Source organism: Sitophilus oryzae, unplaced genomic scaffold, assembly GCF_002938485.1.
Source record: "Sitophilus oryzae breed Bouriz unplaced genomic scaffold, Soryzae_2.0 scaffold_882_pilon_pilon, whole genome shotgun sequence".
NCBI lineage: Eukaryota > Metazoa > Arthropoda > Insecta > Coleoptera > Curculionidae > Sitophilus > Sitophilus oryzae.
The window spans coordinates 942976-970874 of NW_022147508.1; the positions used below are offsets into that span (position 1 = coordinate 942976).

Here is a 27899-nt window from a genome sequence, read left to right on the forward strand (position 1 = left end):
TTGAGGCCAATACCACCCAATAGCGTCAAAAGTTGAAGGGAACTACCACAAGCTACAATACCATCTCTCGCTATTTAAAAATAAAAACCTTCAGTGCAGTCTTCGACGCGCGAAAGCGAACAATTCCATTCATGGAACATTATATTCAAATTATTTTATTAGGTTAGCGACATCGGATGGCTTACATTTTAAACAATAATGTGGTGATTATATTATAGTGTTACAAGAAATAGTTTGTGTGCAGGTGTAGGATTCTTAATAATTTTGGAGAAAGCTGATAATTACAACTTAATTATGACAAACGAAAGGTAAGCTACTAATTTGATGAACCAATCTATTTGTTAAAATAATGACAATATTTTCTTATACTAATGGAATTTTATTGCTATTAAGTAATACTGTTGAATGCATATTTTATGTATGCTACCTTGATTGAATTTTTATTTCAATCGCCTTTCGCCTTCAAGTCTTTGCTAACATAAAATCACATACCTACAGCTACTTCATAGGTTAATCATTTAAAGACGGAGATTATAAATAAATAAAAATATATTTAGCAGTTTATTTTTTAGTAGCACCAATATTTGTTCTTTAATTCAATTATACGGTTCATAACAAAGTGTGTGGTAATAAATTATTCGTAAAAAAACGCTTTTTCCAAATATGCTAATAAGCCACTCTCGTTCCATTTGAAAAAATTGAGATATGATTAAATAGATAAAATTAATGCTTTTAAGTAGCCATGGCACTCTAGATTGAAATATAAAATACAATTTTTTATTAAGTGCGAATGTCAAAAGTTGACATTCGCGCTTAAAAAATTGTATTTTACTGTACACTCTCTATTCAGAATGTCATTTTCTATCGAATAAAGTAAAAAAATACCGTGGGTGCCATTTAAAAATCAAAAATTGTAGTCATTTCCGGTGAAACAGGAAGTGACAGAAAACAATTGAATACCGTCAATTAATCCTAATTTAAGTCATATACTACCATACCAAATCTCGATTTTTTATCTGAAAAAATAAAAAAAAGTTATAGGGGTGAGCCATTTTTGAGACGCACCCGGTATAGTATCGAAAATTTCTTGATATTTTTTTTACAAAATGAAATGTAAAGATAATAACAAAGAATAAATTGTAACACAATCATAGAGGGTAATATAAATAATCATAGGTATACGCGCTTGCAAGGGCGCTCCCTATAAATTATAATGGATAGGAATGATGTATCGCATAACTTAATAGTTCTGAGAGCTGTGGCCAATTAATAGATTGATTAAAAAAAGTTCGATAAACTCGATTATATTAATTCATAATTAAATTTTAATATGATTGGTAAACATATACAAGGTGCTACAAATTCGAGGTACGAGCATTGGTATCTCGGTAACTCTAATAGATACGAAGATGGTTAAATTAGGGGAAAGTTGCGCCTTGGAATGTTCACCAAAATGCCATCAAAAAAGTTTTAAAAATTTCAAGGATTGCTGAGTTTTTTGGAAAAAACGGATTTTTTTGAAACTCAATTTTATTTTTTCCTGTCGTTAGTTTTTAGAAAATCAAAAAACTAATTGCACATTCTCATAGCCACTTTCTTAGGGCTATCTGGTAGTATTTTTAGATTTTCAAATTAGCTGATAATTTGTGAGATACAGAGGCCGACTTCTATTCAGAGTGTCATTTTCTATCGAATAAAGTAACAAAATACCGAGGGTGCCATTTAAATATCAAAATTTGTAGTAATTTCCCATGAAACAGGAAATGATCGAAAACAATTGAATACGTCAATCAATCCTAATTTATATCATATACTAACATACCAAATCTCGATTTTTTGAAGTGTGAGTCACTTTTGAAAAAAATGCCTACTATAGCACACGCATCACGTTTGTGCGATAATAATAATTGTCTCAGAAATGTCATAATCATAATGCAACATGTTTGAAACTTTTGTCATTACTGCTTTTGAACTTTATGTTGGTTTAATCTTGACTACACTTATTAAATTAAAATCTGTTAATTTATAAGAAATTATTGAGTTCTTAAGTTGAATAAATAACGAAATTTTGTATGTAGCTTTGAGGTCAGATTTTGGGGTTCTAAACTGATTAAAAGTTGATTCATCCGAATACGTCCAATTTCAGTTCTGGCTGCGAAAATTGATACAAATTTGGCTTGTATTTGATGCAATAAAACGGTATCATTTTGTAAAGACTTTTTCGTGACCAAAACTGTCACTGATATTTTTCCTTATATTTTCTGATATATTGCTAATAGGTGCTTTTAAACATCTTTTCTTCATTTTTTATGGGAATATATAAATTTGCTGAATAATCATAAAAAATGAAATACCATGGATTTTGGAAAGGATTTGTATATAATACGTTCTTAATGCCTGTACTTATACGCCAACTAAAAGAGTCTTATGCCAAATTTCAAGTCAATCGTTCATATAATTTTTGAGATCTCCTAATCACTCCCCAACTAGCAAATATAGTTCCCAGTCCTTTCTAAAATGTCACTGCCCCTAAAGTATGATTCCTAGACCCACTCTGCCATTTAAAATGTTACTCTATAAGGAATAGTCACTTTGAAGTATATTTCGAGAGTGACCTGTTAGTCCCTGGCTACCACAAAAGTGGAAAATAAACACCCCGATTGCAAGTCGCAAACATGTAATGTAAAGAAGTGGCTGGAACTACCCGAATCTTCGAATATGACACCATAAAAGACCTAAAACTTTATAGTAACTTTTCAAAGTAGGGGTTACCAACAAGTGCTACCATAATGCCTCCATTAAGTTTTTGTTACTTTATAGTAACAATTTAAGTTACGGGGTAGTCGCGGCCACGACACTTAGTTACTTCTAATTTATAGTAGCATTGAAAGTAGCAAAATGGTTACTGCTACCTTCCTAGGTCATTATAAAGTAGCCGTCGCTCATACATTGCCACTAAAAAGTCACGGTGGTCAAAAACGGCTACTTTATAGTGACCGTAACTTAATATACCCTAATAAATGTAATTGCCTCAGATTGCATCGTGTGCTGCTCTGTTTTAGTGTTTTCTTTTACTTGCTTTTAAGCATTATTAAAATTTTTTAAATACCAAAGGTGAATAAAAAGAAATTTAGATATTCTAGTACTTTCTACCAAAGAATTAAACAAAAGAAATCACTGCGAGCCGATGCCATCAACATCAGAAACAAAAACAACATCTTTCTATAATCCTACTGATGAACATCATAAATCAGGTAGTGACTGAGACATTTTTGAAGCTGTTTCTGTAGAAGTGTTAGTTCATCTGAAACTGAATCTCAGAAGAGAACTAATTTGAGAACCAACAACAATATAAAACAAGAGCTAACAGAGTGGGCGTTAAAATACTCTATACCTCATGTAGCTCTGAATAATATAGAAACACTAATAATAGAAAATGCACAATAAGTAAAAATAACTTCAAAGAACAAGGCGGAACGTTATAGTGGCACCAATGGAATGTATAGTCGCCACCACCGCGATCGGTGTAGCAACGCTCCAATTAAGTGGCAATTTGGTGGCGCAGGGAACTTTCTTGTAAAAATCACTTTATGGTTCCAAAGAATCGTTGACCATGTAGTTCCAAAAAAGTTATTGTTTCTATAAAGTCGCCTTTGGATAGCTACAATTGTCACTTTATCAATCTGAAGATTTTAATGGTCCAAACAGGTAGGGTTGGCCTAATATGTTATTGTTCCCGGTACTTTGTGGAAGCATATGGAACTATATAAGTATTTTTCGGATTAAACGGCCATATTTTTTTCATGAATTTTTAGAAGAACAGCCAAGTGGCTCAAACATTATGCGTTTTTAAGCTAAATATACCTAGATTAAAGCTTTTTTCCTTAGTTATTCTGTTATTTCTGACGGTGGACTATTATTTTAAACCGGTTTCAAGCAAATTATTATTATTTTGTAATTACAAGCATGAGTTTCTATTGCAAATAATATAATAATTTGAAATATTTTGAGAGGCGCTCGAAAATTTTGTTATATAAACCCACTATGTTATTCAGTAAAGTTGATTGCGTTCTGGAATTTTCCTAAAAAAGGCGTTAAAATCGCACGGTAAATAACGAAAAAATAATAATGGCTTCCATAATTATTTTCCATCATGACATTTATTTTTATGAAATGTGAAATTGCATGAAGAGGTCGCTGCGAATAAAGTTCAACTGTTTAACGAAAGTTCCACATGTCGGTGGATAACACTTGGCTGCCACGAACCCGCGACTAGGCAGCTTCGTAACGGATAAGTCGCATTCACCAATAGGCTACTTTATAGTAATACATCATAGTAACTCTTTTAGTGGCAAAAACTACCCAAGACACTACCCGGCTACTCAAAATCTTTCCCGATTTTGGTCGCAATTACTTAGCAGCTACGGATATACGACGTAGCCGCCGATGGTCACCGCCCACTTTGTAGCGGCTTTGATAGTAGCAGTTACGTATCTGCCACTATAAATGTTAGTTGGGTCTGGTATTCCCTTTTTATACATACAGGATGCGCCTCAAAAGTGACTAAAAACCCCTATAACTTTTTTATTTTTTCATATAAAAAACGAGATTAGGACATACTAACATGTATATGACATAAATTAGGATTAATTGACCTATTCAATTGTTTTCGGTCACTTCCTTTCTCACCGGAAATGACTACAACTTTTGATTTTTAAATGGTACCCTGGTTATTGTTATACCTTATTCAATAGCAAATGACACTCTAAAAAGAATGACATATCATATGTCAATTACTGACATTTTTGAAATACCAAGTGTATACTATCAAATTATTCGAAAAAAATACTTTTTCCAAATATTCTAAGGTGGCGTTCCATTTGAAAAAAATAGATATGATTAAAAAATTTTTTGCCATCTTTTAACCGGCCAGAACAAGGCACTGAAAATATTAGACGATCTATTTTTCCGAGGCTCCTTGATTAAAAATTATTGTTTTTAACACAGCCATGGCACTCTAGATTGAAATTTAAAATACGATTAAAGCGAGAATATTAAAAGTTGACATATGATATGTCATTCTATTCAGAGTGTCATTTTCTATCGAATAAAGTAACAAAAAAATACCGAGGGTGCCATTTAATAACCAAAAGTTATAGATAGTAATTTCCGGTAAAACAGTAAGTTACCGAAAACAATCGAATACGTCAATCAATCCTAATTTATATCATACCAGCTGAGTCTCAAAAGTGGCTCACCTCTATAATTTTTTTATTTTTTTTAGATAAAATACCGAGATTTGGTATGTTAGTATATGACATCAATTAGGACTGATTGACGTATTCAATTTTATTGTTTTTGGTCATTTCCTGTTTCACCGGAAATTACTACAAATTTTGACTTTTAAATTGTACCCTCGGCATATTTTTACTTTATTCGGTAGAAAATAACACTCTGAACAGAATGACATATCATATGTCAACTTTTGGCATTTTCGCTTAAAAGTAAATTGTATTTTAAATTTCAATCTAGAGTGCCATGGCTGTGTGAAAAATACTAACTTTTTATCAAAGAGCCTTGGAAAAATAGATTTGACCGTCTGATGTTTTTTGTATCTTCTCCTGGCCGGTTAAAAGATGCCCAAATTGTATTTTTAATCATATCTCAATTTTTTCAAATGGAACAAGGATGGCTCATTAGCATAATTGGAAAAAGCGTTTTTTTACCAATAATTTGGTACCACACACTTGGTATTTCGAGTCAAATTGCGTCGTTATGAACCGCATGTTACTATTGAAATAAACCATATGCGAAAATGTCAAAAGTTGACATTCTATTCATCAAAAGTTGTCCTTCTATTCAGAGTGTCATATTCTATCGGATAAAGTAAAAAAAAATACCGAGGGTGTCATTTAAAAATCAAAAGTTGTAGTCATTTCTGGTGAAACAGGAAGTGACCAAAAACAATTGAATAGGTGAATCAATCATAATTTATGTCGTATACTAACATACCAAATCTAGTTATAGTGGTAAGCCACTTTTGAGACGCACCTGATATTATACTAACATACCAAATCTCGTTTTTTATCTGAAAAAATGAAAAAGTTATAGGGGTGAGCAACTTTTGAGACGCGCCCGGTATATGTAGATAGATATGTTAATTTATGTCCTACATATGTTTTGTTCTTTAACTTGCGATATCTTCGTCTCGAATGCAATATAATTATTGATCCATTATAAAAGTTCCTAGTTGTCTGCTACTTTACACAATATGCCTATTGTAGCAAATGCCTTAGATAAGCTATCTTTTACAAAAAATATTTAGATCTTTAAACTTGTTGCTACTGTTGTTGGAGGTACGAATAAAAAATAAATATTTTTTTATAAAGCACATATATTTTACATTATCTCAATAACTTTGTGAAAAGTTTATTTATGGAGAAAAGCCAGGGTATTCCCACTGAAACAGAAATCACTGAAGAACAAACTAAAATATATACCGGGTGCGTCTGAAAAGTGGCTCATCCCTATAATATTTTTATTTTTTCAGACAAAAAAAACCGAAATTTGGTATGTTAGTATACAGGGTGGTCCGAACTGTATTCCGGAAACTTCGGCAGCATATTCTGCAGATAAATTATGGTGATAAAAATTAAATGCTTAGTTTCGGAGATACAGGGTGTAGAAGTTTCATTTTTATTTTGATTTTTTTCAAATAATTTTTCAAATTTTCCTATCAATATTTGGATGAAAATTGGTGCCCGGGTGTTTTCTGACATGAGAAATTTGATTTTGATGTCAGTATGACTCCTACTTGTAGAGGGCGCTACCTACATGTGTTTTAACTGTTTTGAAGAGCAATAACTTTTCGTCCATACCTGTATAAAATTATGGAGTGAAAAATATACATTTACGACGTTTTTTACGTAAAAGAGGTCTCTTGGTAAAAATGACTAGGAAAAATGGTTCTCGAGATATTTGGAATCAAAATTATCAATACCTGTCATCATTGACATAAATTAAACATGTTGACTAAACAGTTATCACACTGAAATCATAAATTTGAAATGTTTTTGTGTCAAAAGTTCAACAGACACTGTTTTATCATTTTTTCGCAGAAAAATTTATGATTAATTTTAAAAAATAAAAATTTCCCAAATTTATTATTTCAGTCAAATAATTATACCTACTCAACGTGTTTATTTTTTTGTGAATAATGATATGTATTGACTATTTCCATTCTAAATATCTTGAGAACGGTTGCTCGTAGCGATTTTTACCAAGAGATATTGTTTCCGCAAAAAATCACGGAAATGTACATTTTTTCACTCAGTAGTTTTATACAGGTACAGATGAAAAGTTATAACTCTTCAAACCAGTTTAAACGCATGTAGGTGGCGCTCCCTGAGGAGTCATATTGACATCAAAATCAAATTTCTCATGTCAAAAACTCACAGACATCAATTTTCTTCCAAATATTGACGTTACTTCAGAAATTATATGGAAAAAATCGAAATAAAAATGAAACTTCTACACCCTGTATCTCCAAAACTAAGTATTTTAGGACATACATTTATACGAACTTTTTTATTTATGTTCATCTGCAGAATATGCTGTCGAAGTTTCCGGAATACAGTTCGGACCACGATGTATAAAAAAAATTGGGATTAATTGACGTACCTATTCAATTGTTTTTGGCCACTTCTTGTTTAAACAAAATCTTGTCTTGACCATTTCTTGTTGATTTCTTGTCTTGATTCAAGAAATCTTGAAATTTCTTGATATCTTGACAAAAGAGGAACCCCCGTTTAAAATTCGTTTATTAAAGGGGAACCCCCTGTTTAAAAGTCGCGGTGAGATTGGTTAATATAATGTTTTTGCTTTATGCGTAAAATCGATGGTCAGGCATCTAATGTTCAATAAATTCAAAAACTTTGGGCTCATTATACTACAGTAGCCAAAATCATCAGATTTACATAATTTTGTTAATTATTATTATTATCTAACATTAAAATGAGTGATTGTGATGGTTCGTTGAGCAGCAAATCTCAGCCATTCGTAATTGTGAATCTGGTTCAGAATACCTACCACCTCAGACACCTGGACGTAGAAGTTTAATTAGTGACTTTGACAGTAGTGACGGTGATAATACTACTACTGACATAAACCGTCAAAACAACAATGATAAAAGCTACTCTACTTCAGTAGCGTACATTAAAATGTATTTTTTTTTTATTTTAAAAGTTTTACGTTAATTCAAAAAGTCTGTATGCCACTGAAGTAGAGCCGCTTTGCAAAGTTTTTTATTCTAATATCGTAGGCCATAATATATCCAAAAAATTAAAAAAAAAAAACATTTAAAAATTAAAAAATTATTAGGTATAAAAAAAGATTCCAATTTAATTTGGCCCACAGTATGCCAACTTTGGACATCCGACTTTGGACGTACTTATGTCAACTTTGGACATTGGACATCCGACAAAGTACCGCTTCGTACAAATATTTTTTGCTTAATAATCTTTTTATCCATCAATTAATGGATATTCATATATTATACAAATACCTAAGTAAATCAGTATTTCTTTTTTATTTTATATTTTCAAGAGATTTCAAGATTTTCTTTATTTCTTGTCAAGAAATCTTGATCTTGAGAAGTAATTTCTTGTCTTGCCTTGAAAACTAAAAATAATTTCTAAAACAAGATCAAGAAGTTGTCAAGAAAATGACGACCCCTAGTTGACGACGTGGTGGGTTCTTCTTTAGATGCGGGAACTAGAGGCGGGCGAAGATTGAACGAGTCGTTCATTTGAACGAGTATTAAAAATGAACCGTGAGATTTGATTGACTGCTTAGAATACGGTTCGTTCGATTGAATCGTAGCACGGATTCATAACATTCTAACGATGAGCCGTAAAAAAGAGTCGTAATAATTGAATCGGATTACAATGCGATTGTTCGTTCAAAGAGTCGTGAGAATTGATTCATTGGTTACGATACGGTGCATTCAATTGAATCGTGGCCAGCACGGATCCTTAAGATTTGAACGATGAGCCGTAAAAAGGAGTCGTGAGAATTGAATCGGATCACAATGCGATCGTTCGTTTCTACGGCGCGGCGTGGCGGTTATACATATAGGCTTGGCACCATATAGGTTGAGGCACCAATATTTAAGGTGGGTTCATACAGCCAAATAAAATAAAATAAGAATAAAATAAAATAAGAAATAAGGAATTCTTATTTGTGTGCGTTCATACAGGCAAATAAAATAAAATACGAAATATATATTTGCTGATGCGCAGTACGATGAGGCTGGATAAAAGTTAACTTTTACGATTGTTTATAGTAATTTTACTATTTATAGTATATTTATTTATTCCTTGCCTACTATATTATACATTTTACTTATGTGAAATTAAAAAATAAATTAAATCCAAACTGAAAATATTTGTAGGTTAGAATTAAGCGTGCGCAAAGCCGTTTTCACATAAAATAAAACAAGAAGTTAAAAGATAAAGACTTTTTATTTTATTTGTTATTTTATTTGGCTGTATGAACGCATGTACGGTATCCCATATAATCAACTTTCTTATTTTATTTTATTTTATTCTTATTTTATTTTATTTGGCTGTATGAACCCACCATTAGACTTGAACAAAAGCCCTAAACAAACATCATGGGCATAAAACATAAAATGCAAACGATAAGAAAGTTATTTACAAAAAAAAAACTTTATTTATACTGTGCTTAGTACGGGAGTATCTGTAAGGTATTTAATTTTCGCGTTAATATTTTTGTTAAAATAATACTACCGACTATAAACCATTAAATGTCGGTCTAAAGTAAATAGTAGATATATATATATGAATTGGATTGATAATTTAATATTACTGGTAAAATAATCAATCCAATTACGTCAAAGCCATACAGCATTGAAAAACAAATGAAAGAATGTATGTATATTTCTTTTCCTGGTCCCTTAAGTAATTGTCCGACTAGATTATCGCCGGTAGTGTTACGATTCTTGTTTTTATGAAACGTAAATTGTGCAGTGGTATGTTCAAACGAACGAATTGTAGGAGTCGATTCAATTTCTCATATTGATTCGATCGTTGTTCGAATGTTGTGGCGACTTGTGTGATTCGATTCACTAAAAAGAATCGTAATGCCCATCACTAGCGGGAACTATATAACAAAATTAATTTTAAAAATATACCTATGTTTTTTAAATTTATTTTAATATGGTGATTTATTTGATAAATCAATGGTCATTGAATACTTTAATATAACATGATTTCGTTTGTTTCAGTAAATCGCCGGAAAATTCCAGTAGAGATGTAACAACATTAAGACGAATATTACCACAAATTATAGCCGTAACAGTTAAAAATAGTTTACTGCTAGCGTATGGAATGACTATTGGATTTCCCACTATTTTAATTCCAAACCTGTCAGGTGGGAATCCGAAAGAAAAAATTGTTTTAGGAACGGAAGCAATCTCTTGGATTGGTAAGCTTAATTAATCAAATGTTAATTTTTATAAAACAAAGAAATGTCTAATTACTTAAATTTTTAGTCTTTTTGAGCTCCATTGAAAGCTCAGATTAAAACCAATATATATATTTTCATATACAGGGTGGCGCCTCTCATACGCCGCGGAGGCTACAAGAAGAACGACATTTGGTATTGAAATGAAGTTTTGTGAGCATATGTAGGTTAATTCAGGGCACTTTATAAAAATATAGAGAGTTCTACAGGGTGTCCCCAAAAAAAGTTACATATCAAAGTTGTCTTTTTTGTAATGGACCACCCTATATATTAATTGATTTTCGGATTCTGGGAGAAAAAGTAAGGCGAGTTTTATTAGAGAAGTATATGACTAAAATGTACGGCTTTTGAGATATTTAATATTTTCTAAAAATATTAAATTAGAATAAAAGCTAGCTAAATTGGAATTTACCCGGTATACTCTAATATGTAGTTAAATTAACTATTGTACTTTAAATCAAATTGAAACTTGATCCAAAAAGTTATACAGGGTGAGACAAAATTAATATTGAACATTGGTCACCTTTAAAAGCATGTTACTCTTTTATTTTAAATGGAACACCCAGTATATTATTCCGATATTGAATGGAGAATACATGTCTCTTCAAAATACTATTAAGGTTAAGGTTGCCTACTCCACAGACAAAGATTTTCCTAGATATTTTCATTTACATGAATTTCATCTGAGTTGATCTTTATTATTTGATAAAATCTAAGTGGCTGTGATATAGCTGACGTTACTTTAACATAGCTGTCTAATTAGTCCAACTTTAACAACTAGTTATCATTTTGTGTCAGTTAAAACAAAAATAAATTCTCAGAAATTCGCCGAAAATGCACACTTATCCTACATCAAAAAGAATTGATATGATTCTATTGGTTCACCAATTAATAGAATACTTAAATGCTCGGTTTTATCTAGTCTGTTTTTTTTATGGGGATATATGTTAAAGACAAGTGTTTACAAAACTCGACCAACTATTGTCGACAACATGGGAGAAATTATTGTAGCTGCTTTTCGAGGCACAATTCCACATACGCCATTTAAAATGAGAAGATCCTTTTGATCTAGTTTTAATTCTGTAATAATTAAAATATATTCTAAACGTGTATCTTTTTTACCGTTGAGTATTTTACTCTAAAATCTTTAATTTTTGGTAAATTAACGAAAGGTATATCACATAGCCACCCCCCTAGATTTTTTCAAATAATAAAGATCTACTGACGCAAAATCATAAAAATTAAAATATCTAGGAAAATCTTTGTCTGAGGGATAGGTAACCAATAATATTTTGAAGATATATAAATTCCCCATTGAATACCGGAAAAACATACTGGGTGTTCCATTTAAAATAAAGGAGTAACTTGCTATTAAAAGTGACTGATGTTCCATATTAATTTTGTCTCACCCTATATAACTTTTCGGGTCAAATTTCAATTTGGTTTAAGATACAATGGTTATTGTAATTAAATATCAGGCTATACAAGGTCAACTAAAATTTAGGTAGCTGTTATCGAAATTTAAAATTTACTCTTCATTTTCACAAAATGTGAAATATGTCAAAATCCTTATATTTTAGGTATATGCTTCTTTAATAAAGCTCACCTTTATTTTTTTCCTAGAATGCGAAAATCAATTAATATATAAGGTGTTCTATTAGAAAAAACACAACTTTGATGTGTAACTTTTTTGGGGGACACCCTGTATAATTCTATATATTTTTATAAAATGCTTTCGGTTAACTTACGTATGCTGGCAAAATTTCACTTCGATATAAACTACCGTTCTCCTTGGAGCTTCTACGGCGTATGAGAGGCACCACCTTGTACAGGGTGAGTCTTAAATAAGTGTAAATGTTTTCAAGGCTAGTAGATCTCGATAAAAGAATTATATTTTCTTATAAAATAACCGAGTTATTTAAGTTTGAAAATTACAAAAAAAAAAGATTTATTCTAGAAAAAAATTGAGAGCCAACGGATTTTGTCTGTATTCGCATAGAATTTTAGTGCCGTAACCGTAACCATAGTGTAAAGCCGTAATAATTATGGTAGTAATATCGTGAATAATAAGAAATTATGCGGTGGACAGGGAGTTGTAAAAAGTTTTCTAAAATATACAGGATAATTTAAAAGAAAATGCACGATTTTCAACATCTTTTTTTTGCGAAAAAACCCTCGTAGACGTGTTCCTGAGGTTGAAATGTACCTCTTCTAAAATATTTGCACTTATTTAAGATTCACCCTGTATATACAGGGTGGTCCGAATTGTATTGGGAAAAATTCGGCAACATATTCTACAGCTAAAAATGAGTAAAGAAGTTCGTATAAATGTATGTCTAAAAATGCGAAATCAGGAAACGCAAATATCTTGAAAACCGTTCACCTTTTCGAACTAAACCAAGAGCACCTGTTTTGATGAATGAACTTACCTTACTGTTTTAGGTAAAATAGTTCTAGCTTACTGTGTTTATAAGGATAAAAGAAATACCACCAATAGTACTCTCTACCCTAATGGCAGTACCCTTTCAGGACTGTTACGGAAATTTTCATTACCGCCAGTTGCTTTGGCATTAAAATGTGTGGAAGAGTACCAAATTTCAAGAAAATCGGTATTCTTAAAAATAAACAAAATACATCATTTTTATTTAACACTCCGAGGGCTGTAACTTCTTCCGGAAGCATTTTAGGGCATATGTTTAGGAACTTTTTGTTTTATTTTTGTCTGTAGCCTTGTTTTTGACGCCCTGTATAATAATTTTTCGTCCGTACCCGTATAAAACTAATGAGAATAGAAAAATATACCCTCATTTTCACTCATTTTTTACGTAAAAAAGATATCTTAGTAAAAATCGCTACTAGCAACCTTTCTCAAAATATTTGAAATGGAAATAGTCAATACGTGTCATTATTGATAAAAAACAAATATGTTGACTAGAAAGTTTTTGCAACAGAAATGGATTTATCATATTTTTTCTAGAGAAAAAATAAGATTAATTTAAAAAATAAATAATAATATTTTTTTCACTCATTAGTTTTATACAGGTACGGGCAAAAATTATTGTTACTCTTCAAAAGAGTTCAAACATATTATTACGTTTTTCGTCGGTTCCGTGTGGACAAAAAGTCTAATTTATTGCACAATTATTTATTTTACACTAAGTAATAAAACAATAATGATAAAACACTTAAAGAACTATTTACAAACTTATTTACAACCATTTATCTAAAACGGATTTATTTGAATTTATTTTAAAAGGCGCGAGCACAATACCGACTCTGATCTTTTTTTTCTCTATTTCTTCTTTGCACAAGCCTCGGTTGATACAGGGTGTTTCAAAAAACATCTGCCATCTCTCGTGGGGATATTCCTCACGTAAAAATAAGATTTATTTTTTATATCAACTTAGGTCGAATTCTGTTTTGTTTCGTAGCTACAGGGTGTTAAAATCTTAATAATCTTTCCATTTATTATAATTTACTTCCAAGTACTTTTAGTGATTCGAATGAAATTTTGAGGTTAGTATAAGTATAACTTACTATAAGTGCTACATATTTTAATGCTAAAAAAGTGTGGATAAATTCATCAGGGACGTGCATATGGGTTATCACTGGAATATTTAAAAAAAACGCGCCACTTTATATTAAAAATAACAAAAATTTACTATGGTTAAACACCGGATATTCCTCGAAGGTTACACAAGAATATTTAGTTTTAATCATTGTCTAATATTATTAATTACAATATAGTAAAACACTATAAAACATCAGTGACTAACTAGCGGTCTACCATTTATCGGCTTATAATCCACGGTATTTTCATAGCCATGTATATAGGAACTTTTTTCATATTTTTTGATGAGGAATCGATGAGTACTTATTTAAAACTTTCGCAAGTTAATAATATTAAAATTTTTGAAAGGTTACTATTAGACCTGGATCCATAGAGTTAAAAATAAACCTGGATCAAGTGTGCATCTCATCAAGGAGGCCGAAATTGACAAAATATCAAGAGACAACTTTTAATCGGCATTAAATTGCTTATATTATTTCGCTAACAAGAGTAATAAGTCAGTGGCGTAAACTTTTTTTTTTAAATATTCTAGTGATAATTTAAAATAAAATAATTCCATATGCACGTCCCTGATAAATTTATCTACATTTTTCTAACATTAAAATCACAGATTATATGTTATCTGTGATTAAAATATGTAGCACTTATAGTAACTTTTACCCTCAAAACTTTATTGAAATCCCTAAAAGAACTTGGAAGAAAATTATAAAAAATCGAAAAAATATTAAGAATTTATTAAGCTACGAAACGAAGCAGAATCGGACCTATGTTGATATGAAAAATAAATCCTATTTTTACGTGAGGAATCTCCCCCCGAGAGATGGCACATGTTTTTTGAAACATCCTGTAGACGAGAGAAACAGAGAGATTGTCTAGATTTTACTGGTATTTTCTTAGCAGCCGTCTCTGTCTTTCTGGCGTTTTCCAATGGTTCTCGAATGGGGGCGGGGAATATTAGTACAAGAGCTGAGTCCGCAACAATATGTGGGAGTCACATTGACATTGAAATCAAATCTAATATAATAAACATAACAAATCTAATAAAAGAAAAAAAAATAAAATAAATACTAACGATTAATAATAATTCGTGATTATTTTTTTTATCGTTACATTACAGGATCTGCCAATTTTTTAGTTGTTCCATTAGGCTGCCTGTTTTCGGGAATCGCTACCCAACCAATAGGTCGCCGGAAAGCTATGCAGATTTTTACGCTTCCTTTTCTAGCTTCGTGGTTACTTTTCCATTTTGCCTCACACTCTTGGGAAGTATTTTTTGCTTTATGTTTGACAGGCTTAACAGGGGGTCTTCTAGAAGCACCGGTAAGCTACCTGAATTTTTTTTATGAAGTACTTGAGATTTTCTTCTTTTTTTTAGACACTAACGTATTTAGCTGAAGTTACTACACCGAATCTACGAGGGGTGTTGGCCTCTACTTCCACAGTCGCTATCATTGCCGGAATTCTGATAGAGTTTTTACTGGGCACTTTTATGGATTGGCGAACGGTAGCTCTGGTAAGCTGTATAGTGCCAATTTTGTCATGTGTGTGCTTGTTTTTTGTTCCGGAAAGTCCATATTGGCTGATTTCTAAAAATAGATTCGAAGAAGCCCAGAAAAGCACTGCTTGGTTAAGGGGATGGTTGGAAATAGAAGAAGTAGAACATGAATTCAAGGAGTTGTGTGAACAGCTGAAGAAAAGTGGCACAAGGTATCAAAAAATATCTAAGAAAGTTAATTAACTTATACAGGGTGTTTCAGAAAATATGTGCCATTGTAAGTTTTAAAGAGTAATAAATTAAGAGAGTTACAAGTTTTAAAGAGTAATAAATTTTCGTCCGTACCTGTATAAAACTACTGACTAAAAAAATATATATTTCCATGACTTTTACGTAAAAAAATGTCTCTTGGTAAAAATCGCTACGACTAACCCGTCTCAAGATATTTAAAATGGAAATAGTCAATACATGTCATTATTGACAAAAAATAAGCACACGTTGAATAGAATTATTTGACTGAAATAATAAATTTTTATTTTTCTAAATTAATCATAAATTATTTTTCTGCGAAAAAATGATGATAAAACAGTTTCTGTTGAACTTTTGGCACAAAAATATTTTAAATTTAGATTTCAGTCTAATAACTATTTAGTCAACATGCTTAATTTGTCAATGATGACAGGTATTGATAATTTCAATTTCAAATATCTCGAGAACCATTACTCGTAGCGATTTTTACCAAGAGACCTTTTTTATGTAAAAAAGTTGTTAATGTATATTTCTTTACTTCAGTAGTTTTATACAGGTATGGACGAAAAGTTATTACTCTTCAAACCGGTTAAAGCAAATGTAGGTGGCGGCCCCTACAAGTAGGAGTCATATTGATATGAAAATCAAATTTCTTATGTCAAAAAACTCCCAGACACCAATTTTCATCCAAATATTGACGTTACTTCTTAAGTTATTTGGAAAAAATCGAAATAAAATGAAACTTCCACACCCTGTATCTCCGAAACTAAACATTTTAGGACATACGTTTATACGAACTTTTTTACTTATTTTAATCTGCATAATATGCTGCCGAAGTTTCCGGAATACAGTTCGGACCACCCTGTATAATTTGGGATTGATTGTACTTTGTTTAATATTTATTTTCAGCCGAAATACGTTCTCTGCTGAAAACAGGGGCTTTATAGAGAAATTAAAAAAAGCAAAACAAAATTTGACCATGTACACTAAGAAACCGTTTCTGTGGCCATTTAGTTTGGTGTCGCTCACGTTTGCCTTGGGCCATTTTTCAGGGATGACCACTCTTCAGACGTATGCAGTTAACATATTTGCCACTTTAAAGGCTCCCATAGATAAGTACTATGCTACAATTATTCTTGGTAAATATATCTTGTTTATTTTTTTTTCTTTTAAGAAAATCCACCTCGTGTTTCTTATTAATATTGATAAAATCGTACATTGATGGGAAAAACCATGATGGATGAACCATGAAATGAGTTGTTTACTTTAACGTAATAAACATTCTCAATAAATTGTTTTCATACAAGCCGTTCAAATAAGAATAGTAATATAAGAAGTATTGAAGAAAGTATGAAACACACAACAGCACAGTACTTCGAACATTATATATACAGGGTGTCCCAGGCTGAGCGTGCATTAGAAGTTTCTAGAGAACCACAATATCTAGAGATTTTTTGTACATCTTTGTTTTGCAACGAGATCTATCGATTAAAAATATTTTCAATATGACGGCACTTCCGGAAATACCGGAAGTTGACAACAACTTTCTTATTTTAAATGACATTCATTTAATTATTACATACTTAAATTCTCTGTAAAATTCTACGAATATTGATGTTAAACACTCTATACCTAACATTAACCGTTTTTGAGAAAAAAAAATATTTAAAATTTTTGGACGAAAAAAACTACCTGTCAAAAAAATTTAGTGATTACCACAGCCACTGTGACATAAAGAGAAGACATGTGGCTATCTATTTCAAAAATTAAATTGTTCAAATGACATATAATAATGACGGTAGCTGTCATGGAATTAAGCGATTAAAAAATTATATTAAATAATTTTTTCAACCCACTTTTTTTATTTCACAATATTTGCTTTTCAATTCGTTTTTCCATTCGTTACTTTTTGACTATAAATGTTCCTATACCTAAAATAAATCGTTTTTAAGTTATTTAAGATTTAATTTGAAAACTTATGTTTTTCTTGATTTTATCTAGTTTTCTTTGATATTACATACATACATACTGCCTTTACTCATAAGAGCTTTTCTGTGACTAAAAAGCCCGATACGTGATGTTATCTGTCTACCGCACTCCAGACATTCAAAAATCTCATTGTTTTGTTGCCTTTTTACTTTTTAGTTGTCGCTGTTAACTGACTTTATAATTCTTTTCCATTCCGTTCTATTGTGTGCTGCTTCTTCCCACTCATTCTGCTTGTTTCCCTTTAAAATTCCCTTTAAGTTTTCGTGGAAAATATTGTCACACCCCATTTTGTGGGTTATGACTAGGAGCATAGCGGAATAAGACAGATGATTCAATTTAATAATTATTTTAATTAATTTAATAATGAAATCGAATAATGAAATAATTATAAAACTAAATATGTACTTACATATTATATTTATGGACGAACATCATCACTGGCTCAGGGGTAGTGTCAGGGTAGTGTAACGTCAATGCCGGAATCTCGACCGCGACCTTATCGAACATCAATTCTCGACTATCGACTGCCCCCCCCAACAGGTGCCATTTTTGTATTTATTGGTTCGTTACGTCGAATCATCGAATCAGCATTGTCTATCGGTGCGATGACCGGTGCGATGACCGCGTTAGTGCTGATTTGGTGATTTTATATATTCGTAGTATTGAAAGGAAATATTTTGGCAATTGCCAATTATGCTTATAACTTTGATTTTTAAAACTTTACTTTTGTTGCGTAAATGCCAATGAACTTTAGTTATTTTATATTTCCTTTCAATCGAATTAATTATTTACGAAATATATTTAGTTATTTTATATATCCAATAATTCCATCCTTGACACTATCCTTGTACCTTTTTAGGTTGACCACCCGGCCTCCTCTTACCGTCCTACAAGCCCACCGTAAAAAGCAGATATTTTGGTATGCGGTTTTCTTGCATTCTGCATACGTGACCAGCCATCTTAAGCAGGACTTTGTAATCATGACTTCAATACTCTCGCAGTTAGCTTTCAAGGACCGATACGTTTGAGACATGATGGAACCATTTATTTTATTCTTAAGAGGTTGTCTAAGGTGTCTCTGTTGCAACTTGTTTTAATGCGTTCATGTGTCAGCGGTACGGCACCCAGGTTTCGCTTCCATAAACATGGTGCGGAGTATTATTGCTAATTACACTGCAAGTTTCGTTTTGTGCTCAAGTCATGATTGTAGAAAACCCTATCTTTTAATTTACAGAATGTTCTTGAGGCGCTGCTAATCCTGTGCTGAATTTCGTGAGTCGATATTGGCCTTTTCCGAAATCAAACTGCCGAGGTAATTGAATTCCACTAAATATTCCAATAGTTCTTCTCCGATTTTATAGCATTGTTGTGATTTTCCGGGGAGTGCACATGCTTTTAGTTTTATCGATGTTCAACTTAAGTACCAAAGCCTCGTATGCCCATGTATATGTGTTCAACATTTCTTTCAATTGCTGTAACGTATTTGCAACTACGAGTAGAGCGCTGTCATCAGCGTATTGATGTTTTGTGATGAATTTTGTTGAACAGACCGCCGCGCTGTCGTATCTGTATCTAATGCCCAAACCTCTCTCCTGAAGTTAGTTTGCTGGCCACTATAATGGAGAAAGCTGCCATGAATATATTATTTGAATAGGAGGCGCTAAAGACACATCCCTGCCTAACGCCTGTGTTTGTTAGGAAGGGATCGCTCAGTGATCCATGATAACACTCTTGATTTGTTGTTGTTATGGAGGCTTTTACACACTGTAAGAAATTTGCTGGGTACTCCGAACTTTTTCATAGTTGCCCAAAGTGCATCTCTGTTCACAGAGCCGAAGGCTTTTGGTAGATCGATGAATGCAACATAAAGTTTAGACTGCTGCTCTTTTACTTTTCCTGTAGTTGGCGGATGGAGAATATGGAATCGACAGTACCGCGGTTGGTGCAAAAACCATAGCAGATCATTTAAAGTCATAAAATATTAAATACTAGACTTTTAACCAGTGCGTGGTGATCAAAATTTTTTAAAATTCAAAATTGTTCGTAATTAAACATCAACCATGTTTACCGCATGTAGGGCTCTCTCCAGTAAGTATAATTTCAGATCTTTGCGAAATGCGGGAAAGAATGAAAGTTGATAAAAAAACAACAAACTGTTGAAAATCTTGAAATTCTCTAATTATAAAAAATGATCATTTTTAATTCTCAATCTACTGAAAAAGTTTTATTTTAGGAGACTACAGTTGCCCGACGCTCTTGTCGGATCCTCTATAATATTGTTACGGATTCCGTGGGTCCACTATTTAACTCACGATAAAATACTTCCAGACTGTCAACTGTCAAAGCGCGGGCCTTATATACCCCTGGCGATGGTTTCTGGAATTTTCTAAAAGATTCTGTAATTCTCTTTTTACTTTCGCGGAATTCATAGGTTCCTCAATACACGTTGGTTATGTAGCAGTAATGCAGTTATGCAACCAGTAATACACCTTGATCTTGACAATATTCTTTTATTAGAGTACAATATACAAAGGTGGATTTTCTGAGTCAGATATACATATATTTTTTAAGTAACTTGATTATTGAAATATATTATTTTTTGCCACAGGTATCGCAGAAGCTCTTGGTTGTATCCTGAGTTCTATGTTAGTGCATTTTGTTGGTAAAAGAAAAATGAATTTCCTTTCACTGTTGGGCACAGGGATTTGCTTTTTTATCGTAGCGACATATGCTCACTTAATTAATGTTAACAGTCTAAAAATTGTTACAAAAGATGAGAATTTAGATGTAGAAGGACAAAGCTGGCTGCCCTTGACGTTTCTGGTAGGAGCTGCATTCTTTACTCATTGTGGTATTAGAATTCTGCCGTGGATGCTTATAGGTATATTTATTTATTTATTAAATGATTTTAGAGCAGGTTTACGCCCAGGAAATAATGGGATTATATACCAGGATAAATGGGATTATACCGGGTGCGTCTCAAGAAGTGGCTCACCCCCTATAACTTTTATTTTTCAGATAGAAAAAAAAACGAAATCTGGTATGTTAGTATAAAACATAAATTAGGGGATTGATTGACGTATTCAATTGTTCTTAGTCACTTCCTGTTTCACCAGAAGCTGACTACAACTTTTGACAACAAAACGACAGCACTCTCGGTATTTTTAGCCAAACCATACCAACCGGTATGGTAGGCTATTAAAACTCAACAAAAAAAATTTTATAATTTTACTCAAAATGAGTTTCATGAGTAATAAATGACCTAAATACAAGAGATTTTCATGGTGTCTGTCTGTCTGTCCGTCTGTAACACGATAACTCAATAACCGCCATACCGATTTTAACCAAATTTGGCACAAAAATACTGTGGCACCCGAGAATCTGGACATTTTGGTGGGGGTGGGGGATTGGTAAGGGGTATGGGAAGGGTTAAACATTTTAAAAATCGTAACTCCAAATTACAGTAGCTAGCGAAACGCCGTTTTCAATTTAAGATTAGGAATAATATTTGATCAAAATCAGTCAAAGTCGCAGTTTTTGAGATATTCCGTGTTTCCGTAGTTCCGTTTTTTGAGAAAATCAGTGTGGAGAACTCCAAACTCCAATCGAACTCGACCCCAGGTGGCGGATAGGGAAATAACCGCGGACCAAAATTGGAAAATTCACTTTTACTGAAACTAAAGAACTGCCTATCAACTTTTTATTAACATATTTTAACATGGGCGGCTATGCGTGCCTCCCGGCATGAAATTTTTAATTTATTCGATAGGAAATATCACTCTGAATACGATAGGCCAACTTTTGATATTTTGCATATGGTTTATTTTAAAATTATAAGATGCGGTTCATAACGAAAATTTGAATCGAAATATCAAGTGTTTGATATTTAAAATACGATTTTTTATTAAGCGAGAATGTCAAAAGTTGACATATGATATGTCATTCTATTCAGAGTGTCACTTTCTTTCGAATAAAGTAAAAAAATACCGAGGGTTCCATTTAAAAATCAAAAGTTGTAGTCATTTCCGGTGACAGAGATAAAGTGACCAAAAACAATTAAGGGGCTTAGAATAAAAGGTGACTTTTTGTTTAAATGGATTTAAGTACAGATTTAGATCCTGCAGATAACAATTTATTTAGTATAGAAACAAATTCAGTAAACATTCTACACTCTACTCTACTTAGTGCCACTGTAGAATTTACTTAATTCCATTTTATACCAAATAAATTGGTACCTAAAGTACATAAATCTGTACTTAGAAAATAGTGACTTGGATCCCCTTTTTTAACCTCCTCAGTTGAATACGTCAATCAATCCTAATTTAGGTCATATACTATCATACCAAGTTTCGTTTTATTAGCTGAAAAAATAAAAAAGTTATAGGGGTGAGACGCGCCCGGTATAAAAATAAAAATAAAAAATTAAGAAATCTGTGTCTGAATTGTGTCTGAATTTTTATAGTCTAAGTAGGATTTCTTTTCTCTGTAATGCAACCTTAAAAAAGACGAGAATATAGGTCGAAACGTTGGCAATTTTAAACTGGTTTCGAGACGGGAAATAAAAGGTTTTTTATATCCTAGTCCTAAACCTGGCTAACGCCATTTGAAGTATAACATAAAGACAGAAATCTACCAAATTTATTTATGTTACGTATTGTTTATGTTATGTGTTTTAAAATCAAAGAAGCCATACATTACCAACGTCTACAGATGCATGTATACATGCAATTACATGCATTTGATACAATGTATTAAAAGAGCCTCTTTTATTTTTCTCTTAGAGGCTATCGCTTCACTCACTATAATTTTTGCGTTGCGTTGTTAAAATCCACTCTGTCTTGTGTCCCACGAATTTTGAAGAGCGTGGATGATTTTGCGTGTAAGCAAAATTAATTTTAAAACTGAAAGTAAAATAAATAAAGACAATGAAAGTCCGAAATTCTTTTAGTTTTAATACCGAATCATTGTAACAAATGTCTATAACTTTATGGCGGATTTCTTTTAGTTTTAAAATTATCTTGCGGCGCACACACAGCAAAATGCTATGTTTAGCTTGACAAAAATCGACATTACAAATATTTTTTTTCGTATACCCTACCTGGCGCCCCCAATATTTAACATGTTACCATAACAACTAAGCATATTTATGCTATTTTAACAATAAAATTTCACTTAAAGGTACTTCAAAATTTTTCTCTTCGTTCAACCTTAATCCGCGGTTGTTTTTTCTATACCGGGTGCATCTTGAAAGTTTTATTTTTTAGATAAAAAAACGAAATTTGGTATGTTAGTATATGACATAAATTAGGATTGATTGACGTATTCAATTGTTTTGGTCACTTCCTGTTTCAACGAAACTATTGATTTTTAATTGGCACTGTCGGTATATTTCTGGTTTATTCGATAGAAAATTACACTTTGAGTAGAATGACATATCATATGTCAACTTTTGACATTTTGCTCAAAAATCGTATTTTAAATTTCAATCCTAGAGTGCCATAGCTGTGTTAAAAACACTAATTTTTTAAACAAGGAGCCTTGGAAAATAGATTTGATCGTCTAATGTTTTCGTGTCTTGTCCTGATCGGTTAAAAATGCCCAAATTATATTTTTAATCATATGCCAATTATTTCAAATGGAACAAGTGGCTCATTTGCATATTTTGAAAAAAATTTTTTACTAATAATTTTAGTAGCACACTTGATATTTCTAGTCAAATTATCGTTATGAACCGTATGTTATAATTTTAAATAATCCATATGCGAAAATGTCAAAAGTTGACACATTATGATATGTCATTCTATTCAGATTTCATGCATTTCTATCGCATAAAAGTAGAAATATACCGAGGTTGACATTTAAAAATCAAAAGTTTATTAATTTCCGGTGAAAGAGGAAGTGATCAAAAAACAATTGAATACGTCAATTAATCCTAATTTTTGTCTTATACTAACATACCAAATCTCGTTTTTCATCTGAAAAAATAGGAAGTGAAGCCAGTTTTGAGACGCACCCGGTATATAAATGATAAGTATAAGTGATCTTTGAAAACATTACTATTTAGTTGCAAGCAATTGCATTATTTTTCTATAAGAATTTAAGAAAAATTTCTTTTCTTTTTCACAATCAATTATTTCGTGCAGAATCAGTATAGGTATGATCAGATACAGTTTTGTCGGCTTCAAAATGAGGATCAGTCAGTGTTTGAGATTTGAGATGCATTCATTTGTCTTGCTTTAATGAGAAATTTCTACGATTCTGCTACCATGTACCATGTATTACTACATATTCAATCCAGAACAATCAAAATCACCAAAAGATTGATATTTTCCCACTACTGGTTAATACATTAATGAGGCAAACTTACAAGCTTTTTTTTTGATAATAAGGATATCGGGATCCTATTTAGCTTCTTGCGAATGAATATTTGTCTCATATAATTTTAGGGCAGATCAGCCATTAACAAATAAAGGGTGTGGGTAGTAGACAAAGTGCAATTTTGACCCACAAGCAGTCTAAAACTGTCAATTTTGCTGGCTCTTGACCCAAAACAGTTTGTTTAGAGAAAATTTATAAAAACAAGAATTATAGAAAGAAGGGTTATTTACAAAAAGTTGATAGCTTTTCAGTTATAAGTAAAATACCACGAACAATTTTTTTTAAATATTTTAGTTGCTGGCGTGGTGCCCCTCACATTCGGCGCCCCGGGCGGTCGCCCGGGTCGCCCTGCCCTTCCGCCGGCCCTGCTGAGCATCTTTTGGTTTGGTTCTTATATCGCGCTTCTCAGGCAAACATTAGAGAATTTCTGAATTCATAAATATTATCTTTTAATACAAAATCAAACACGCCCCTCTTAATAACTTTAATGTTCGAATCTCGACAAATAAGGTCTAAAGTTCACCCTGTATCTAAGAAACTAAGACGGCAACGACGAACTTTTAAGGCATTGTTTTTTTTATCAAAAAGTACCCAGCAATAATTATATTATCTTTATGTTTCTATTGATAAACCGCGAAAATGCAGGATTTTAATAAAATTCGTATTGCAATTAGGTAAAAGTTCACAAACCATTTGATAAGCGAGTAGCAAATAAAAAATATTAACAATTTTCCTCGAAAAAGGTAAGATATTTTTAAAACTTTATCCTAGACAAAACACAATGCCAATTTTTTTCCTTAATATAAAACATAACGACCGCCTTGTACTGTACTTGGTTTTGTCTCAGCCTAAAGCATTTTTAATATGTCTTTCTCCATACCGGCACAACACCGGTTACTAGATCATTAGACCATTAGCGTAACTAGCAATTTATACTGGGGTGGGCCTGGGGTTGAGCCTAGGGGGGGCCTAGGGCTTTTGTTTTGTTAAAAATGAAAAATAATTTAAAAAAACACGTTTTTTGAATAAAATGTTTACAGGAATTTATCAATAAATTTCAAATACCGTAGATTACGTAGATACTTAAATACCTACCCGTAGATTACTTAAATACCTACAAATTTTCTAAAAAAAAATAAAAATTAACACATTTTTTGAACACAACCAAATAATAATAACTAAATAATATTAGAATACGTCATTTTTACTACATCACAAGCAAATATAAATTAATACGTAGCCAAGAGTCCTAAAATTCAAGATTTCTCTCGGGGGTGCCCCGCAGCACCTCTGTAGTTACGCCAATGCGCCCAGCAGAGTCATTTGAAAATTAATTATCATTATGGACAATATATACTAGCTACAGACATGTAGTACAATTAAATAACAAAATAGAAAACAAATTTCTTGCAGTATAGGTATATAATAAAATTATATAAGGATTCTTGCCACTTAACTGCTGATATAGAAATTTAATTCTACGCTGTGTTTGTCATAATGTGGATCAACCTGCTCTCACAACCGGTTTCGGAGCCCTACTCCTCATCATCAGGTGAGCTGGGGCAGATCCACAAAATGACAACCACAGCGCGGAGACAGTTAAATCCGACTTGTCGGAAAGTGTCGGAAAATTTCTATTTTATAATTTGGCTTGCCTGAAAAAAAGCCTTTTACCATCCTTTTACTATGTGGATAATTGTGCCTCGGTGGTATGATGGCCCCTGGGGCGCTATTCTGTACACAGCATAAGATGGGTAACGGTCGAGGAACAGTCCGGAAGTTGTCACATACGTTGGGAGGAGATGTTTAGTAAACTATGTGAGTTACTAGTGAACAAGAGTAGCAACAACACTCAGGCAGAGAACCATAGAAGATCCCAGGACTTAAGGTACTAGATGTGGCAGGAGTGGCCACATCAAACGGGATTGCCGCGTCCAAATGCGATCCCGTTCATCATCCAGAGAACGAAGGCACCAGGAAAACTAAAATCAGTCAATACTAAGGGGCGAGTATTGACTGGGGAGAACAGAGCCCCAGGATTTTTTCCATTAGGAGTTTAGGAAGAACCGCTGACAGTTTGGTGATCGACGGGAAGGTCAATGGTAGGAGAATACGAATGACAGTGGACACTGGTGCTATGGTATCGTTGGTGCGGACTAACTCAGTGCAAGGGTTGAAGCTGATGCCTCTGAGAAGCGTGCCTTCTATCGGTAGTTGGGATAGTTTGAAGTTTGATAATACCGTATTTTAAATTGTGAATTAATTAGCAAAGGTGCCAGAACCGTTAGAGTAATAGTAGTTGCATAAATTGTGTTGTAAATAGTATAAGTTGTGTGTATAGAGTGAGAAAAATAAATTCGTTAAGTATTTTATCGTGAGTTTAAATTAGTGGACCCACGGAATCCGTAACAATACATAATTATACATGGTAACTTAATTGCAACAATCTCTGAATTAAAAGCCTGCAAATAATTGAAATGAAACCGAAAAAAAATTGTGCTTATAAAAATTTTAAGTACTCCAAAATACTGTTACGTCAGCCGTCGTCTCTCAATAAACTATCTTTCTCGCGCTTATAGATACTCATAAGACTTTCTTATCACGCTCATTTAAAATCTTTATTCGCGTCAGGCAAGTATTAAAAACCGTTTTCAAAAATTTATCTGGTAATTAACACATATTTGTTAATATTATCTAATAAACACGCTGTAAAAATTTTAGAATGCCTAAAGTATATTTTTGAGGTATAATAATTAAACATATTTGGGATGGTCGGGTTATTTTTTAAAACCGAAAAAAAAGTCTGGCATGCTTATTTCTAGGTTAAATAGATGCTAAAATTTAAGTATAAATATATTTCAAGTTGCCTAAAGGATAGTTTCTGGATTTATTTTTTTACAAATATAAAGGGTTGCGCAGTAGCAAAATACCTACAAACCCCCTGCCCGGGTGTTCTCCAGTTTATTTTCCTTTTTTATTTCCTTAGTTCTCCAATCAACTTTATTTTTTTTAATTTTAACTTGTCTAAAATATGTTTTCTAAATATGTCGTCAGCTCTTAGACTAACAGTTGTGTCAATACGAACGTGCACTAACGGTCTAATTATTTTCAGGTGAAGTATACTATAGCAAGATCAGAGCCACTGCCAGCGGTTTTTCAGGAGCGATGAGTTATATCTTTGGGTTTCTTGCCAACAAAATATTTTTTTCCATGATATCGGCACTTACTTTGCCAGGCACGTTCTGGCTTTATAGTGCTGTCTGTATGCTAGGACTTCTACTTCTGTATTTCCTATTGCCGGAAACAGAAGGCAAGACATTATACGAAATAACTGAACATTTTGCGGGCCGCAATAAACTTAACAATAAGGTTCATAATTTTGTCAGAGTGAAGACAAATCGCGAGAAACAATTGGATAATGGAGTGGATAACAAAGCTTTCGATGAGGATAGTAGCCACGAAATAAATACTAAGTTTTGAATACGAGTCCGTAGAAATAGAAAAGTAATTTTAATTAAATACCTAGTAATGTACTGTGATAACTATTTCAATTCATATTTTTGTGCATATATTTAAATAGTTTATGCTGCAAAGATGGTAAATAATGTTTTTGTTTTATTTATCCAGACTATTCTTATTTTTATATAATTATTAAAGCATATTCTTATACAG

At 32.4% G+C, this 27899-nt stretch overlaps 1 protein-coding gene across 2 annotated transcripts; it reads left to right on the plus strand.

The window, feature by feature from the left end:
- Window positions 1-27886, plus strand: LOC115890561 (facilitated trehalose transporter Tret1-like). Of its 2 annotated transcripts, XM_030910831.1 has the most exons (8): window positions 2-162; window positions 219-308; window positions 10307-10506; window positions 15234-15436; window positions 15492-15823; window positions 16770-16999; window positions 20458-20730; window positions 27340-27886. In XM_030910831.1, the coding sequence occupies exons 2-8, from the start codon at window positions 295-297 to the stop codon at window positions 27705-27707; spliced, it is 1620 nt and encodes a 539-aa protein (XP_030766691.1). In that variant the 5' UTR covers window positions 2-162; window positions 219-294; the 3' UTR covers window positions 27708-27886. The 2 variants fall into 2 exon arrangements, with proteins under 2 accessions (XP_030766690.1, XP_030766691.1); XM_030910830.1 differs by having other exon boundaries at window positions 1-308.
- The last annotated feature ends 13 nt before the right edge of the window (window positions 27887-27899 follow it).